This window comes from Arthrobotrys flagrans (assembly GCF_004000055.1).
Source record: "Arthrobotrys flagrans strain CBS H-5679 chromosome Unknown unitig_0, whole genome shotgun sequence".
NCBI classification, from domain to species: domain Eukaryota; kingdom Fungi; phylum Ascomycota; class Orbiliomycetes; order Orbiliales; family Orbiliaceae; genus Arthrobotrys; species Arthrobotrys flagrans.
In genome coordinates this window covers 1,298,484-1,313,983 of record NW_027137550.1, presented here as the reverse complement: position 1 = coordinate 1,313,983, position 15,500 = coordinate 1,298,484, and the positions used below count along the sequence as shown (strand labels likewise).

General features: G+C 47.2%; 4 protein-coding genes across 4 annotated transcripts; 1 reads left to right on the top strand and 3 right to left on the bottom strand.

Annotated features, from left to right (window-relative positions):
* Positions 1–814: 814 nt before the first annotated feature.
* DFL_003507 (uncharacterized protein) lies at positions 815–6,938 on the bottom strand (the record flags this gene model as incomplete). Its single annotated transcript, XM_067632453.1, has 5 exons — positions 815–1,060; positions 1,145–1,256; positions 1,382–2,481; positions 2,561–6,736; positions 6,867–6,938. The coding sequence occupies 5 exons, from the start codon at positions 6,936–6,938 to the stop codon at positions 815–817; spliced, it is 5,706 nt and encodes a 1,901-aa protein (XP_067490720.1).
* A 605-nt stretch (positions 6,939–7,543) lies between these two features.
* On the bottom strand, positions 7,544–8,710 carry DFL_003506 (uncharacterized protein; the record flags this gene model as incomplete). Its single annotated transcript, XM_067632452.1, has 2 exons — positions 7,544–8,636; positions 8,703–8,710. 2 exons carry the CDS (start codon positions 8,708–8,710, stop codon positions 7,544–7,546), a joined length of 1,101 nt encoding a protein of 366 aa, XP_067490719.1.
* Positions 8,711–9,005: 295 nt separating this feature from the next.
* DFL_003505 (uncharacterized protein) lies at positions 9,006–10,399 on the top strand (the record flags this gene model as incomplete). Its single annotated transcript, XM_067632451.1, has 7 exons — positions 9,006–9,110; positions 9,210–9,270; positions 9,342–9,442; positions 9,513–9,818; positions 9,874–10,118; positions 10,203–10,249; positions 10,311–10,399. 7 exons carry the CDS (start codon positions 9,006–9,008, stop codon positions 10,397–10,399), a joined length of 954 nt encoding a protein of 317 aa, XP_067490718.1.
* Positions 10,400–10,881: 482 nt separating this feature from the next.
* DFL_003504 (uncharacterized protein) lies at positions 10,882–13,551 on the bottom strand (the record flags this gene model as incomplete). Its single annotated transcript, XM_067632450.1, has 3 exons — positions 10,882–12,858; positions 12,917–13,139; positions 13,211–13,551. The coding sequence occupies 3 exons, from the start codon at positions 13,549–13,551 to the stop codon at positions 10,882–10,884; spliced, it is 2,541 nt and encodes an 846-aa protein (XP_067490717.1).
* Positions 13,552–15,500: the final 1,949 nt, after the last annotated feature.

The following is a 15,500-nucleotide window of genomic DNA, read 5'->3' as shown; positions in this document are numbered from 1 at the left end:
TATCGCTAGACCCGCCAAGACCCATCAGCCTTAATGACGTCTCACAAACAAAACTAAGCAAAAAAAAAAACCAACAATAGCAACACCAAAATCGTTGCGTGCATGTAAACGCCTTCTCGGATTCGGTTGCTTCCGAACCTGGCCCAAGGGCTTTTCGTATTCCCGTATTCCCTTCCCTTAACCCCCCTTATCCTTGTAAAAAAAGCTTCTATCAACAGCCTTACAACAAATATCACCATCTGTCATATTCAATCTGTTACGCCGTCGGCGTAATCTTTTTTGTTAGTCTTACTTTTAGTTTGTTAGTTAGGCTAGTTATACAAACGGGTAGGGAGTTAATGTTATAGCCACAATCCATCCATCTGATATACGTATATACCGATCTCTTCCTGAAGTTTAAACCCACTCAATCTGCTTTCCCCTTCCGATTCGTTCCTATGCCCGTCCCGCATCTCACACCCGTAACCCAAACATCCCAATGATTAAAAAGAATCCTTTTAGAAAATAAAAAAAAACAAGAATTTTATCATCCGAATCCCCCATACTAAATGAACAAAAAAAAGAAAAGAAAAGAGATAAGAAACCGGGAAACCAGTTATCCGTTACACGCCCCATAGACCCGCAAAAAAAAAAATAAAAAATAAAAATAAAAATAAAACAAAATAAAACAAAATAAAACAAATAACTTATACCACAGCGAAAAGAAAACCAGCCAGAGAAAACAAACCCCACCCATATAAAACGCCATGATCAATGCAGTGCATATTACCCTCCTTATATATAATCAAAAAAAAAGTCGATAAAAAAGGAGCCTTCAAACCCACCCCTTCCCTTCCCCTTCTTCCAAAAGCTCCTTAATAGTCTCCCCGAGCACCCTGAAATCAACAGGTTTACTAACATACCTCGAGAACCCCGCCGCCTTACACCGTTCCGCAACGTCGCTCATAACATTCGCTGAAAGTGCAATAATCGGTGTCCGTCCAACTCCATTCTCCCGTTCCCACGCCCGAACTTCACTACATGTCGCAAACCCGTCTTTGCGCGGCATGTGTAAATCGCACTATTCACCACCCAGACATTAGCCCCCCAATCAAAATGTAGATACGCCCCTTAAATACCTAGGCAGTAGGGGGAAAATACTCACAAGAATCAAACTATACCACCCAACCCCTTTCTCCAAAACCTTCGCCACACACTCCTCCCCATCAGCCGCAGTCTCAACCTCAACTCCAATCCTTCCCAAAACCTCAAAAGCACTTTTTGATTAACAGGATTATCCTCCACAAGCATGACCTTATGCCCTTTATTCCCAACTTCCTCTTCCATCCTCCTGAACACCGCCTTTTGACTTTCAACCACTTGCTGAGCCGTATGTCTATACCGATCCATCGACGCATCACACTGCTTCTCTGGATCGAAAATAACACTTAACCGCGACGGCTTTATCGGCTTGTAGATAAACTGTACCCTGGCTCCCATCTTCTCATACAACTTCGGATTCTCCTCGATGATTCCCGTTCGATGAATAGGCGTCGTAAGAATGACCATAGTCGTAGACGAATACCTCCCTTCCTCGTATATAACTCTTGTGATTCCCGCGGTTTCCGCATAATCAGGAACATTGACCACAATATGTGAAAACATCATCCCTCCATCGTCGAGAAGCACCTTCTTCGCATCTTCAGCATCCTTAACAACTTTAATCTCCGCTGGGATCCTCTTGGGTAAAACAGTGCGGATATGGCTCTCAATCGCAAGACGACTAAACGGCATAAACGAAACAATCAATATCCCAAACTTCTCCACCAAGTAATAACCCTTTTCCTTCTTATCCTCTTTCACAACCACCACCACCTCTGTCTTCTTCTCCCTCGCTGTCTTCTCAACTTTCTCTTGAACTTCAACAGGCAACGAGAACCGCATGGAACTCGGATCCTGCGCCGAAGGTACCGGGTGCGCCAAAGCCCTTTGACTATCCGTACTCAAAGGCTGCACTCCAATGCCAACAATCCCCAATCCTTCCCCCGCACAACTCGTCCCAACCGACGATTCCGTCTCCAAGGATGATGCGGAAGAATCAACAAGAGACGGCGGCGTAGGAATTGGTGTAGGCGCTGTCGTATCCGTAGCCGTTGCAAGCGTCGCCATATCATCCCCTTTCCTGGGAACCTTACATACCGCTGAAAAACAAAACTTCGATCCTTCCCCTTTCTTACTAGTAGCCATCATCTTGCCCCCATGTAACTCAACCAACTGTCTTGAAATCACCAACCCCAATCCACTCCCGCCGTGGGCTCGCGTGCTAGACCCGTCGATCTGGCTGAAGGGTTTAAACATCAACTCTTCATCCTTTTTATCAAACCCCGGTCCCGTGTCGTAGCATTCGAAACCAAGGACCACCCTATCCGCCGGAACTTCTTGATCAGTGATCACAAAGCAGCGGGTAAACACTTCCCCTTTACTCGTGAATTTAATCGCATTCTACACCCAAAAAAGTTAGCACCTCACCGACCTAAAAATGAGAAGCCATTGTAGATTAAAACAAAGGGGAAATACTAACCCCGACAATATTCAAAAGCACCTGCCTCAACCTAATCCTATCCCCACAAACAACATCCGGCACCCCAACTTCCACTAAATAATTCAACTCTAACTCCTTTGAAATCGCCATCGTACTCAACAACTCCTGCGCATCCTCCACAAGCGCCCTAACTCCAAACCACTCCTCTCCAAGCCTCATCATCCCCGCCTCAACTTTACTCAAATCCAAAATATCATTAATAACCATCAACAACCCATCGCTGCTGCTACTTATCGTATGACAGTAATCAAGCTGCTCCCCGTTCAACGGCGTATCCAACAGGAAATTAACCATCCCACTAATCCCAATCAACGGCGTCCGGATCTCATGCGACATATTACTCAAAAAACGAGTCTTACTCTCCATCGCCTTCTTCGCCGCATCGTTCGCATCTTTAAGCCGTTGTTCAAGAAGTTTATGGTCGTTAATATCCGTGCAAGTTCCGAACCATAATCCTTCAACACTCGAAGCCTCGACAGATACACATCTGACAAGATGCCATCTGTACTCCCCATCTTTCCTTCTAAGCCTCAACTCCGTCGAAAACGGCGGTGATGACGCTTCTTCCTCCGCCTTCTTAACTCCCATCGTTTCACCACTCTTATCCCTCCCCGCATCCCCACTAACCGCTTTAAACCACGCCCCAAGCGCCTTCTCCTTCGCAGTCATCTGCTCCATCCTAAACCCTGGTAGAGCACATTTAAACCGATCAGCCGGGTGCACAAACTCCATAAAGCCTAGCTGCAGAGCCTGATCCAGCGTCTGTCCGGAATACTCAAGCCACTGATTATTCGCAAAGGTAATCCCAGCACTCAAAGTAGCCGCAAAAACTATCTGCGGACTACTATTCGCCAGACTTCGATACTTTGCTTCGGACTCCGCCATCTCTGCCTGTCGTGCCGCATTCACCTCCGCAATTCTTTGGTCGTGAATATCCATGTTCGTTCCAAACCAGTGGACTATCATGCCTCGATTATCCCGCAACGGCACAGCACGGATCATAAACCACCGGTAATGTCCATCGAATCTTCTGATCCGTATCTGATAGGAAAACGGTTCTCCCTTCCTAACCGCCGCAAGCCACAGTCGTATGTAATTCGCCCTGTCGTCTGGGTGAAAAGGCTCGTATGGATCCGCCATGAACTCCTCCGCCGTAGCTCCTCTGTAACTCAACATCCGCGAATTAACCCACGTCGTCTCGCCTGTCTGCGGCGCGGCTGTGAAAACATGAACGGGTATCGCATCGATGATAGTACGTAGAAGTTTATTTGAAGGGGGCGGCATATTCTTCTGCTGGCCGTCGAATTGTTGCCCCACGAGTGGCGTCTTTGGTGAATTCCTATCTGCAACCCCGGGACTCATCGGGACGTTTGAAGAGCTAGCGATAGTAGGGAATGATGCCCCAAAATCTGCTCCGCGGGAATGTAACCTGGTGTGATGTTTGTAAGAACTAGCCAGGGATGAGTGTCGCCTCAGCGGCATCCGCTTTTTCGAGTCATTCTTATTTTCCGAGGACTCCACTTTAAGCCCTTCCGTGCTCGGTGATGGGAGAAGATAGATTGTTGATTCGAGTGCCGATTCAATTGCTTGTAGATCGTGTGTAGCGCTGGGCATGATCGGTGTGGATGTGCCACCGCGGTCTGGTACAGGGCTCCCGAGCATTCCGGGTCGTGTTTTCCATTCCCTCGAATCCACGGATGGTCCGTGTAATGGAGTCTCGGGTAAAGGTATGCTACTTGGTGTCTCAGGCACCGGAGTGAGAGGAAGCATATCTGTCGTAGGAATCGAGATATAATGCGGCTTCCCAGATGGAGTATTCATGATAGCGTCCATACTGAGTTCCGCATCCTTTGGTGTCCCGAAGAAGCCAGTATTCTGTTTTCTTGACTCTGTCTTTGGTGTTAAGATAGCTTTAGGGGTCCGCATGTCCTCCGATGATGGCATGTCAACACTGCCCTCCCGCTCAGAATCCGAGGTCTTCTCCGACTCAGAAGTATTAGCTCTGTTATCTCTCGTCTTTTTAGGACTTGGCTCCATGACTTCTGATATGGTCCTGGGCATGGGAGGTCGTGGTGGTCTTCCTGTAGCTTCTACAATCAAGTGACCAATCCTTGATTGATGTGGTTTTGTGACTGTCGGTATAGGTTGTTCCCCAGGACTCATAGGAACGTGATAAACCCCTGAGCTCGTCCGCCGTTTCGAATTTGGCGGCCGTTGGTTCGCCGAGAAGTATTCATCACCATTGAAAGCTTTGGGACTAGGTGAGCTGATAGGACTTTTGCCGTTGGGGTCTCCAAATGGGGCTATCAAGTCTTGGTTGGGTGTCCCTGCTAGAGAATTTGTATTCGATGAAGATTTAGTATAGTCGCTCGGACTGGTTACACTCATAATAGAAGATCCGACATCCCCCCGCTTTCGTTGCGTCGCAACTTCCGAACCTTGAAATTGTAGATGTGAGAACTGAAGGGCAGCGTTAGAATGAGCCTGTGAGAGTGCAAAAGCAGTAGCCATGAGCGGGGATAGATGGGTGAGCGAATGGACTAGGTTTTTGGGGTAAGGAATCACAGGGGATAATATCGAAAGAATGGCAATTGGTGTTCGTTTTTCGGTGACGACATCTGATAAGATGGTACCAGCAGATTTTCTCCTACCAAATTTGATAATCGAGGTAGATGGATGGACCAACGGGATGTGGATCACCGTGGAAGCGTTTTCCAGGCCAATAGCATGGATAGGTTCGGCAATCGAGTACTGAGGGCTCTCGGCTGATGGATTGAAACATTCCTCGTCTACCTTTGCAGGGGCGAAGAATGGGTTGTCGGTAGGGTCGGCACGGATAGCAGGCGAAGGAGCAGGCGATTGAGACCAGGGAGAAGATACAGCTTGTTCGAATTCTTCAAAAGCTGGAGCTCCCCTTTCTCCTCCCCCTCCCCCTCCAGTTGGCGATTTTGGCCGCATTGTATCTTTATATCTGAGCTGGAAGTCTTCGACACACGGAAAAGGGAATCTTTTTCTTTTCGATTTGAGAGGTAGTTGTGGTTCTACAACAGGGTCGACTATCTTCTTTTGATCTTGCAATCGAGCCCTTTCTTCCTTTCGGGCAGCTAGTCGTTCCCATTTTGTCTGCATATCTTTATATTCGCGAGATAAAACGACCGTCTTCCCTCTCTCTAATACCCTGCTAACTCCAGCACCATCGATTAAAGGTTCGCTTTCGTAGGTTAGGGGTTGTAGATTCAAAAAGACCCTTCCCTTGGCATCGTCGTCTTCGACATGTAACAAAGGGTCCATAGGGTAATTTGGTGAAAGGTCGGATTGGTGTCCGGCATCTTTAGTGTCCCATTGAGAAAGAGACTGTTGAGTAAGGTCGACAGTAACAGGCGAGAATACGGGACCTCCAGTATCTGACGGAATGACGACCGTCTCCACGGATTCTTGAGATAAACCTCTGTGAGGTCCCGGTAATTCCGGTCCTTCAGGATTGAGATTACCATTTCCATTTCCATTTCCATTGACAGTAATAATATTGTTTATAGAGTATTTCCTTCTGTGTCCTTCCTCAATCCCTTCTGGTTCTTCTTCAGGATATGTTAGTAAAGGAGAATTCTCTCCTTCTTCTTCCTCATCGACGTCGTTGTAAGTAGCTTTCTGTCCCCAAGGAGAATTGGAGAGGTCGGTGAGGTCTGTGGGGATCGTTAAAGATAGTCTTTCGGCTTTATAGAATTCCTTCATGATACGGACGACAGTGTCCCAGAATCCATCGATACCTGGCTCGGAGTGAAGGAGGAGAGCCAATTCGTAGAGATTTGGAGAAGGGAAGTCCGGGTTTTCGTAGGCGGATGGGTTTGTCTCCGGGGGAAAGAAACCGACAGAGGCCGGGGTATTGGTACCGGAGGGGATAGCTCTGTCGTGGAGAGACGGGGACGGTGAGGCAATAGCAGCGGCAGCGGCACTGGCAGCGCTGGCGGTCGGGGACGATATGTTGAAGCGACCCATATTAGGGAAAGGATAGGAAGGGGTCTTGATAGGGTCGGATCGGTGGTGGGGAGGAGTGGATGAAGGCGGGGAGTCCTGGGAGACTTGGCGATCGAGGCGGGATTTGCGCCGGGAGGGGAGTTGCCCAGACATCTGGGAGTGAAGGTGAGAATTATACGCCTACAATTTGTATTGATAATATTAATATTTTTGAGACAAAATTTAACAAGTAGATAAACATTTATATATCTAAAGTTAAATATAAACAAGATGTATCTATAATATGGGGGAGAGGGAGGATGTATTTTACCTCGCGTAGAGATTCGACCGTATGGCCGTTGACGGAAGAAAGAGGGTTGGTTATGGGGTCTGACTGGACCATTGCGAACGGTGTTGATGCATCCACGTGAGAGGTATATATAGATGTAGAAGTATAAGCCGGGTAGGGCCGAGTTTAGATGAGGTCAGGTCAGGTCAGGTCAGGTAAGGTCAGGTGGAGTCGATCGAGTAGAGTAAAGTTGAAGCTGGAGAGAAGAAAAGAGAATAGCAGAGAAGAGAAATCGCTAGAAAAGAAGTGGAGACTGCCAGCGGTATTGGATTGCTGCTAGACCCAGTCCGGCGCTGATCGCCCGTCCCAATCCCGACCCGGATATTTCTGTTGTGTCTGTATACCCTCACATCTATATACCGACATGAGGATGTGTATGTATTCGACACTTGCTGCTATTATAATAGTCGTGAGTTAAGTCGGGTGTGATAAAAGTGGTGGTGGTTGGTGGTTTGGCGGTGGCGGGCATGTTACAGGGAGTGACAGTCTGATGTTATGCTAGAGTAATGGGAAAAGGGAACGGGAAAGGAACCGATGACGTCACCATGCTGCAGGTCCATTTCCTGTTTTGCTAGCACCTTGGCACATCACCAGACCCTGAGCCGACAGTTCTTCATTTATTCCACTATCATCATCTTCGTCGATTTATGGTAGTTTTTTTATGTTATCGCCGATCTTTCGCTCAGCAACAGAGTCTGGGCCTTCTTCCTCTCTGCTTCTTCTCTCTTCCTCTTCTCCTCTCTTAGTTTGTCCATTGACCCTCCTCTTTCCCCTCTCCTCTCTCTACCCCTCTCTCTGTCTCTGTCTCTGTTTCTGTCTCTGTTTCTGTCTCTGTTTCTGTCCCTGTTTCTGTCTTTATCCTTCTCCTTCTCTCTGTATTTCTCTTTATGTCTATGCCTCTCCTTATGCTTCTCTCTATCCTTCTCCCTATCCCTCTCCCTATCCCTACCCCCTCCTCTCTCCGTGTGGGTATGACTGTCACTATGAGTGTGGCTTGTGTGCCGTGATCTAGACTCCAATCCGAACCCCATCATAGCTATATCCCTATCCCTCTCTCTCTTAACTTCTTCAACCTCCTTCCTAACCTCTCTCAGTTTCTCCACTCCAAACCTCATCTCCTTTAAGGGATCCATATCTCCAAGCCTTATTCCCGCTTTCTTCTTCCTTTTCAGACTCTTATCATCATCATTATCGTTAATATTGTTAGAATCATCCGGTTTACCCTTTGAATACCATGGTTCAGCCGGTCGCTCTAATCTCATAGCGTACTCATCCTTCTCCTCTTCTTCTTTCTTCTTGTCGGCTGTGTGTCCTTTGCTTTTTGTATGGACTTTCGGGAACAAGTTGATGTGGCCGTCTTCCCCTATTAACGGTGCTTCCCTTGCTATTGCATCAGACGTAGACCTTGCACTTCTCCTCCTCTCCCTCTCCCTAGTAGCAGCATTACTACCGAGTGTAGAACCAGTATCAGCAGAAGTATTAGTAGAAGTACCACCAACAGCAGTACTAAAACCAGCACTAGAAGCAGTACCAGCAGTACTAATAGTGGTAGAAGTACTGGGCGTGATGGTATCGCCGTGGCCATTTGTATTCATCCGACTGCGTAGAATCTGCAACCGGCGGTCTGCATCCTCCAGCTGCATCCGCCGCTCCTCCTCTTCCTCTCTGAGCTGGGCATCTCTCTCATCGCGTCTTACGCGCTCCTGGTTTTTGGCCGATCCGACATGCCACGACTTGTGCTGTAGTAGATTTCTAGATTCCAATAGCAATCAGTACACGAGACTTGATATATATCAGTATAAGGAGGTGGTGACCTACAGAGGCATGTTTGATGTATAAAGGGAAGATGAGAAATGCCAAGCCTAAGTGATAGGATAGGCGACGATAAGCGACTCAGCCGTTTATTGTACGGTCAATCACTCCGACAACTCAACTGCAACTCAGCATCCAGTTGCTTTCAGAAACTCTCCTTCTTTCAAAGGACCTCTTCTCTTCTCGTGCTGGCCACCTCTCTTTCTCCCTCTCCCTCTACTCCCCTCTCCCTTTATCGCCAACTTCAACTCCAACTCCGTCTTCGATCTCGCCGCTTTCCTCCCGTCCGTCCGGCCGTTTTCGAAAAGAATGTCGTTCTTGTTCGGCCGTAGTAAGGACAAGGGTCCTGGTGAGGCTGTCAGACGGCTCAGAGAGCACCTGCTCAAGCTCGACCAACCTGGTGCCAGAAGAACTGTACTCCGAACTTTCTCTCCCTCCGCCAATTGATAGTGGTTGTGGTGATGGTGGTGATGGTGAAGAAGATGCTGATGTTGGTCGTGGTTATCGGAATAGGCACAGGAGGAAGCCGGCAAGCAGTTACGTCTCATCAGAAACGAGCTCGCCCCTGTTCCAGGTGCCATCCCCTGAAGCTGGCAGTATAGTATGAAGAGGAAGAATGCTGATGGAGTGAGTTTGAGAGTGTAGGAGATGAGAATAATGACAACATCTTCGCGATTGCCCAGGAAGCCTGCGCCCTCGACCTCTTCCCTATCCTCGCCATCTGCCTCCCTAAGCTCGACTTCGAGGTACACCTCCTCCCCTCCCCTATGGCATACTCTCTAGAACGGTTCTGACAGTTATGGGAGAGATATAAAGGCCCGTAAGGATTCTACAACTATCTTGAATGCCCTCTTGCGCTACAACGTCCAGAACGCCCAGATATGCGTCCTCTACCTTGCTGGTCGCCACCAAAGCGGCCACCGTCCTGACACCATCCTCACCCTTGTAAACGCCTACAATGACGCCGAGACCTCCTCGAACAGTGGTCAGATTCTTAAAGAAGCCTTCAAATATGAACCTCTCGCCAGAATCGCCCTCTACGACCCTTCCTTCTGGAACTTCTTCACCTATGTCCAGGGCGGCCGCTTCGATACCAGCAGTGATGCCTTCACTACCTTCAAAGTAACAAATATTTCATCTAAGACACCTAAGGGATATATGCTGATAAAGAGGGTAGGAACTGCTCACCCGCCACAAAGTCCTCGTCGCCGAATTCCTCGCCACAAACTACGATGAATTCTTCACCCAATACAATGCCCTCCTAACCTCCGATAATTACATCACAAAGCGCCAATCCATAAAACTCCTAGGCGAAATCCTTTTGGACAGAGCAAACTACAACATCATGACAGCGTACGTCGACTCTCCGGACCATTTGAAGCTATGCATGAATCTACTCAGGGATAAATCGAAGAACGTGCAGTACGAGGCCTTCCACGTTTTTAAGGTCTTTGTGGCCAATCCGAAGAAGAGTAAGCCGGTGGAATCGCTGTTGATCAAGAATAGAGAGCAGCTGTTGAGGTTTTTGCCGAAGTTTCACGAAGATCGCAAGGGTAAGTCTCATCCTCTTTCCTTGGCGGTATTATGAGAGCTGAGCTAACTTTGATTTTGTAGACGATGAACAATTTAATGATGAAAAGGCATTCCTCCTGAAGCAGATCGAAGTGCTAGGCCAGCCTCCTGGATTCCCACAGCAGATCTAATATCCTTTCCCCAACCAACTAACCAACCCACTTGATTGCTGATTGTTGTCGCTTAGCATATCCGCATAGCGAATAAAAAGCGTCCCTAGAAACCATCACCTTTTATCCTGTTTGTAAAGCGCCATTAACTTCCATTAAGTCCCATTACCAATGTTTTTTTTTTGTTTGCTTCGAGGTCGTCGGTTGGACCTTTTTTTCTCCTTTAAGTACATCCCAATCGTGTCGATATCATATTGGGGACCCGTCGAGTACTTACCATGAGCGAGCTACAAACTCAAAAAAGAAAGATACCTTTTGCAGGCGTTCTCCCCTCCTCTGTCTTTCGTTTTTTGTTATATACCACTGTTGCTAGCGAAAATGTACTTGGATTTAAAAGCCAAAAAAAAACGCATTGAATTAATTCAGGCCAGAATCTACAAAATTATACCAAATAAACGCCGCCCTGTACCACACATATCTTCAATATAGATATGCCCATCTATCTAATACCTCCCAGCATAACCCTGCTCAAACTGTCCCCTTCCCTGCACATTTGGCAACTGTAATGGCTGTATCTGCTGTATCTGCGACTGCTGTTGTCCCAGATCCTCCGGTTCAAGAGCTCTAGCTTCCCCAACAGCCCTAGAAACCACACTCGCAAATCTGCCCGCTCTATCTTCATCCTGCAAAGCCGTCTCCACCGCCAAAATAATCTTCTTAATTCCCACACCCAGCTTCCTCGACTGTGTCACATCCGCAATCTCCCTTATCGCAGACTGTACCTCCCTCTGATCGAACGTCTTCAGTTCCTGCAAGATGTGTGCAAGTTCATCGTGCGTGCCCACGTTAGGAATTCCTAACTCCCCATCAAAACTATTCAGCACATCTAACTGTGACAGAACACTTCGACTGGTAGTAGTAGCCAGGATCAATAATCTCCTCCCATTATCCGGTCTCCTCCTTAACAACACCTGAATGGTTTGTAATACCGCGTTGGAAAATCTAGGACCGATGGGGACGTAATCTATCAACCGCTCCAAATTGTCGAGAACGACGACGCTTAGCGCGGATTTATAGGCGTCCATGAAAACTTTACTGATATAACTGACTTTTCCCATTTCGTTCATCCCGACCATTGTCTCCGGGCTTAATAATTTGATGAATGGGTATCCGCTGTCAATTGCGATTTTGGCGGCTAACGCGGTTTTTCCGGATGATGGAGGACCGTGAAGTAATATCGACACCAACGGTGTGCGTTCACTCTTCCGGACTTGTTCGACGAACAAATGACCTTCCTTGAGGATTTGTTCAACGTAGGAATTATAATGAATGATCCCACCTTGTAAACAATTCGCCAATTCATCTTCACTAACCCCAAACGCGGGTTTAACCTCATCGATAGCATTCAAAAAATCCTGACGGTTTACCTTCATATTCTCAATATCATCTGAAATCCCAGCGACAGTGCCGACTTTAACGTGTCGATTAAACGCGAACGATGAAGCGGATTTTACAACACCGGAGATTTCAGCGCCAGAGTAGTTCTTTGTTAGGCCCGCGAGTTCGTTGATGTCCACGTCTTTGTCCATTACGTTGTTATCTCGCATTTTGGAGGTGTGGATTTTGAGGATTTGACGGCGGCCGAATTCGTCGGGGAGTGAGATTTCCATGTGGACTTCCAGACGGCCGGGGCGGAGGAGGGCTTCATCGATCATGTCCATTCGGTTTGTCATTCCGATGAGGAGGATGTTGTTTAGTTGATCCACGCCGTCGAGTTTGGATAATAGCTGGTTGACGACTGAATCACCCACACCGGTGCCGTCGTTTTTACTACCACGTTGTTTACAAATGGCGTCCAATTCATCAAAGATGATGATATGTAAACCACTTTCTTCCCCTTTTTCTTTATACTCCTTTTCGGCATCTGCGAATAACTTTCTAACGTTTTCTTCCGATTGACCGACGTATTTATTTAGAATTTCGGGACCGTTAACGACTTTTGGTTCTCGAGCGTTTAACATTTTTCCGATTTGTCGGGCTATCAGGGTTTTTCCTGTTCCCGGGGGTCCGTAGAGGAGGATGCCCTTTACGTGCTGGATTCCTAGTTTTTCGACCAATCCTGGAGGGAAGATACGGGACGCGAAGGCTCTTCGAAAGATTGCGGAAAACTCGGTGTCTAAGCCACCGATTCCCATGTCTTCGAATTTGAAGTTCGGTTGGATGATGCTATTCGCTGCGGGGCGTTTCGAAGAGCCCTTGAGTTTTATGGGGGATGCAGCGTGTTTGTAGAATGTGATGAAGGTTTGGGGGGTTAGTATTCCCCGGACGGAGGGGTCTGAGGTGGTGGGTTGTTGGGAGGAGGTTCCTTTTTCTTGGGTGAGGTCTACGATTTCGACGGTTTTGACGTGGATTTGGAGACGCATGTTGCGGACGTCGAGGATGACGAGTTGGCCTGGGGAGAACATTTGGTTTTGGAAGTTCTGTTTCCAATATTAACACCATATCCACTGTATAAACGGGGGGGGGGGAAGATAATACCCGAATAACAAGCTTCGAAAGATCATCCTGATCATATAATTCCTCTGTAACTTTCTTTGTCGCAAACCCGATTTCTACGTCCATAGAACCGAGGTATGCTTGTTTTCCTGAGGAGAAAGGGTCGTATCTTCGGACTGTAATACGGTCTTGAAGACCCCATTGCCCCCATTCTCTTTGTGCGTTACCGAGACCGATCAAGCCGCGGGGGATGGATGGTGCTGGTCTATTCCCATTTTCTTAGTTTTCTTTTCTTTTATAGATATAGGTTATTAGGAGTTTGGGAAGGAAAAGTACCTAACGGTAACGACACATCTCTCATCAAGAATAACATATGTCTCCTCCCTAAAGTCCTCAGGACTAACAGCCATAATATTTTGTAACACCCATGTTTCATCTGGAACTTTAGTAATCCCGAATTCCTGAGAGCTACTTCCTCCCCGGCCTGAAGACATCGGTTGTTGTGGTTGTTGGTAACCGCCGCCCCCGCCGTACACTGATGCTCCTCCGCCGCCATAGGTTTGTTGGCCGTAATTGGAGGGTCTGCTGAAGTTACTGCCGCCGGATAGGGGGGGTGCTCCGCGGGGGGGTTGTTGTTGGTAGCCGCCGCCGCCGGTTTTTGAGAAGGGGTTGTACATTTTTGATCTTTGTTTGGTAATGGGTGGTGAAGGCGAGATGTTTGGGGAGGATGATGGGGAGGGAAAGGTGTTGGTTATAAAGGTCGGGAGCTGGAGCTACAGCTGGGCTTGGCACGGTGAGATGGGAGATATATGGAGCTGAGCTAGCTTTGGAAGGATTAAAAAGCTACGTTGGCCTTTATCGCTTCTGCGTCTTTGTCAGATCATATTTTGTATTTCATACTTGAGATATTTAGCTATCTTATAGACCTCCCCGCATAAGATAAATGTTACACGCGTCACATAACGGCGTTATGTAACGCCCGGGCTCGTGGCGTCGGGTCAACTTGCCTGGGCTGTGGGAAGCGGCTTGTGCGGCGGGCCGGGTAGACTTGCTGCATTTGAGCCGGTTTGCCGGATTTGGAGGGGGCATAAAATGCAACAGCAGAAGGCGGTATTTGACGGAGAGGTACTCTGGATATACTAGAATTTTGGATTTTGTCTAGCAATATAAAGGAAATAGAGATATATGTTCCCTTGAATTATAAAACGCAATGCAATCATCACCTGTTTAATAAAGACGCCTCCAGGGACAATAGGTTGAGCGAAAGGACGGAGCAAGCCATCCCAGCAAGGGAGGCAACGGTTTCGTCGACACCGAAAATTGGTCCTTGATCTATCGTCGCTGCTAAAGTTTGCGAGCGGTCTACGTAGGAGGCTGGTGGGGTGCGCAATCGCGTCGGAGGCTGTGCGTAGTGCGTAGTGCGACGAAATATCATCCAACAGGACAAGATGAGGACCCTTGACTTGGGATTTTCTTTTAACTTTAGGGCGGACCCCGAGAATCATAGCCTTTTCCTTTTCACTTTTTCTTTTCTTGATGGAACATGTAGATGTTTTCTAGACGCTATGAGATGCTAGCTTGAGTATCGTGACCTCGGTTTTATATCCATGCTGATAGTATTAATAAAATTTAAAATTCGAATATCGTCGTAGTTTCGTATCATAGACTCCCAGCGGTAACTATAATATGATTGGTAATTCCTCCACCTAGCTTGGACCCAGTGCGCCTTATTTATACCTCCGAGAACATGCATGACGGTTGCAGTTTGTGGGAACGCGAGCTGGTCTGCCGAGTTGTATCCGCCGTTGAATACTTAATCTTGATATAGACCGGTGATGCTTCTTGTGATTTTCACATCTTCTTGCTGTCGTGTTTTTAACCGATTTCAAGCCCAGAGGCCAGAGGACGGTGACAGGAGAAACATCCTGAGAGATAAAACGGAATGCCTCCCTTTGGAGCATATCTTGGAAACCGTGAGGATGGGTCTCTTAATATATTTTTTATTGTAACATACGCTTCAATTATTTTAGGGGGCTCTTCCTCATACGATCTGCAGACCGAAAGGATTGTATATTATCGGTATCGGGTTTTACGGGGATGCATACGGTAAAGGCGTATGCATCCCTTCCACCCAGCTCTTTAATTCCACGATTAATCAGAGAGTTCCAATCTCTAGATAATGGTATTTGTGAGTATAATAAAATATTGAGTAACATGTCTAAAGTTCTCGTCCCACCATATCTGTAAAATATAATGGGGTAATAAGCATGGATAGGCCCTTCGGGACGTACAATATCCCGGAGGGCTCCCCAGTTTTAGTAATATGGTAATATAATATAAAATACTCTGACTAGTCGGCCGGAGCATGTAGTATTTGTGGCTAGTGTGTCTCGTCATCGACTGTTACTGGTTCTTCGATTAAAAGGTGGTATATCTCCGGTACCGTTCTCATCCCCGCCGTTTTCTTATAGTTAATATTTATAGACATCCGGTCCGGCATAATCCCCTCCATTTCGAACCTTTTGTTCTTTTTATATATTATGTCGAGATTGTAGAGTTATATTGACCATGAGCGGGGCTCCAAGTTCGAAGAAACTTTGAACATACATAGGGCACGACTAGTTTG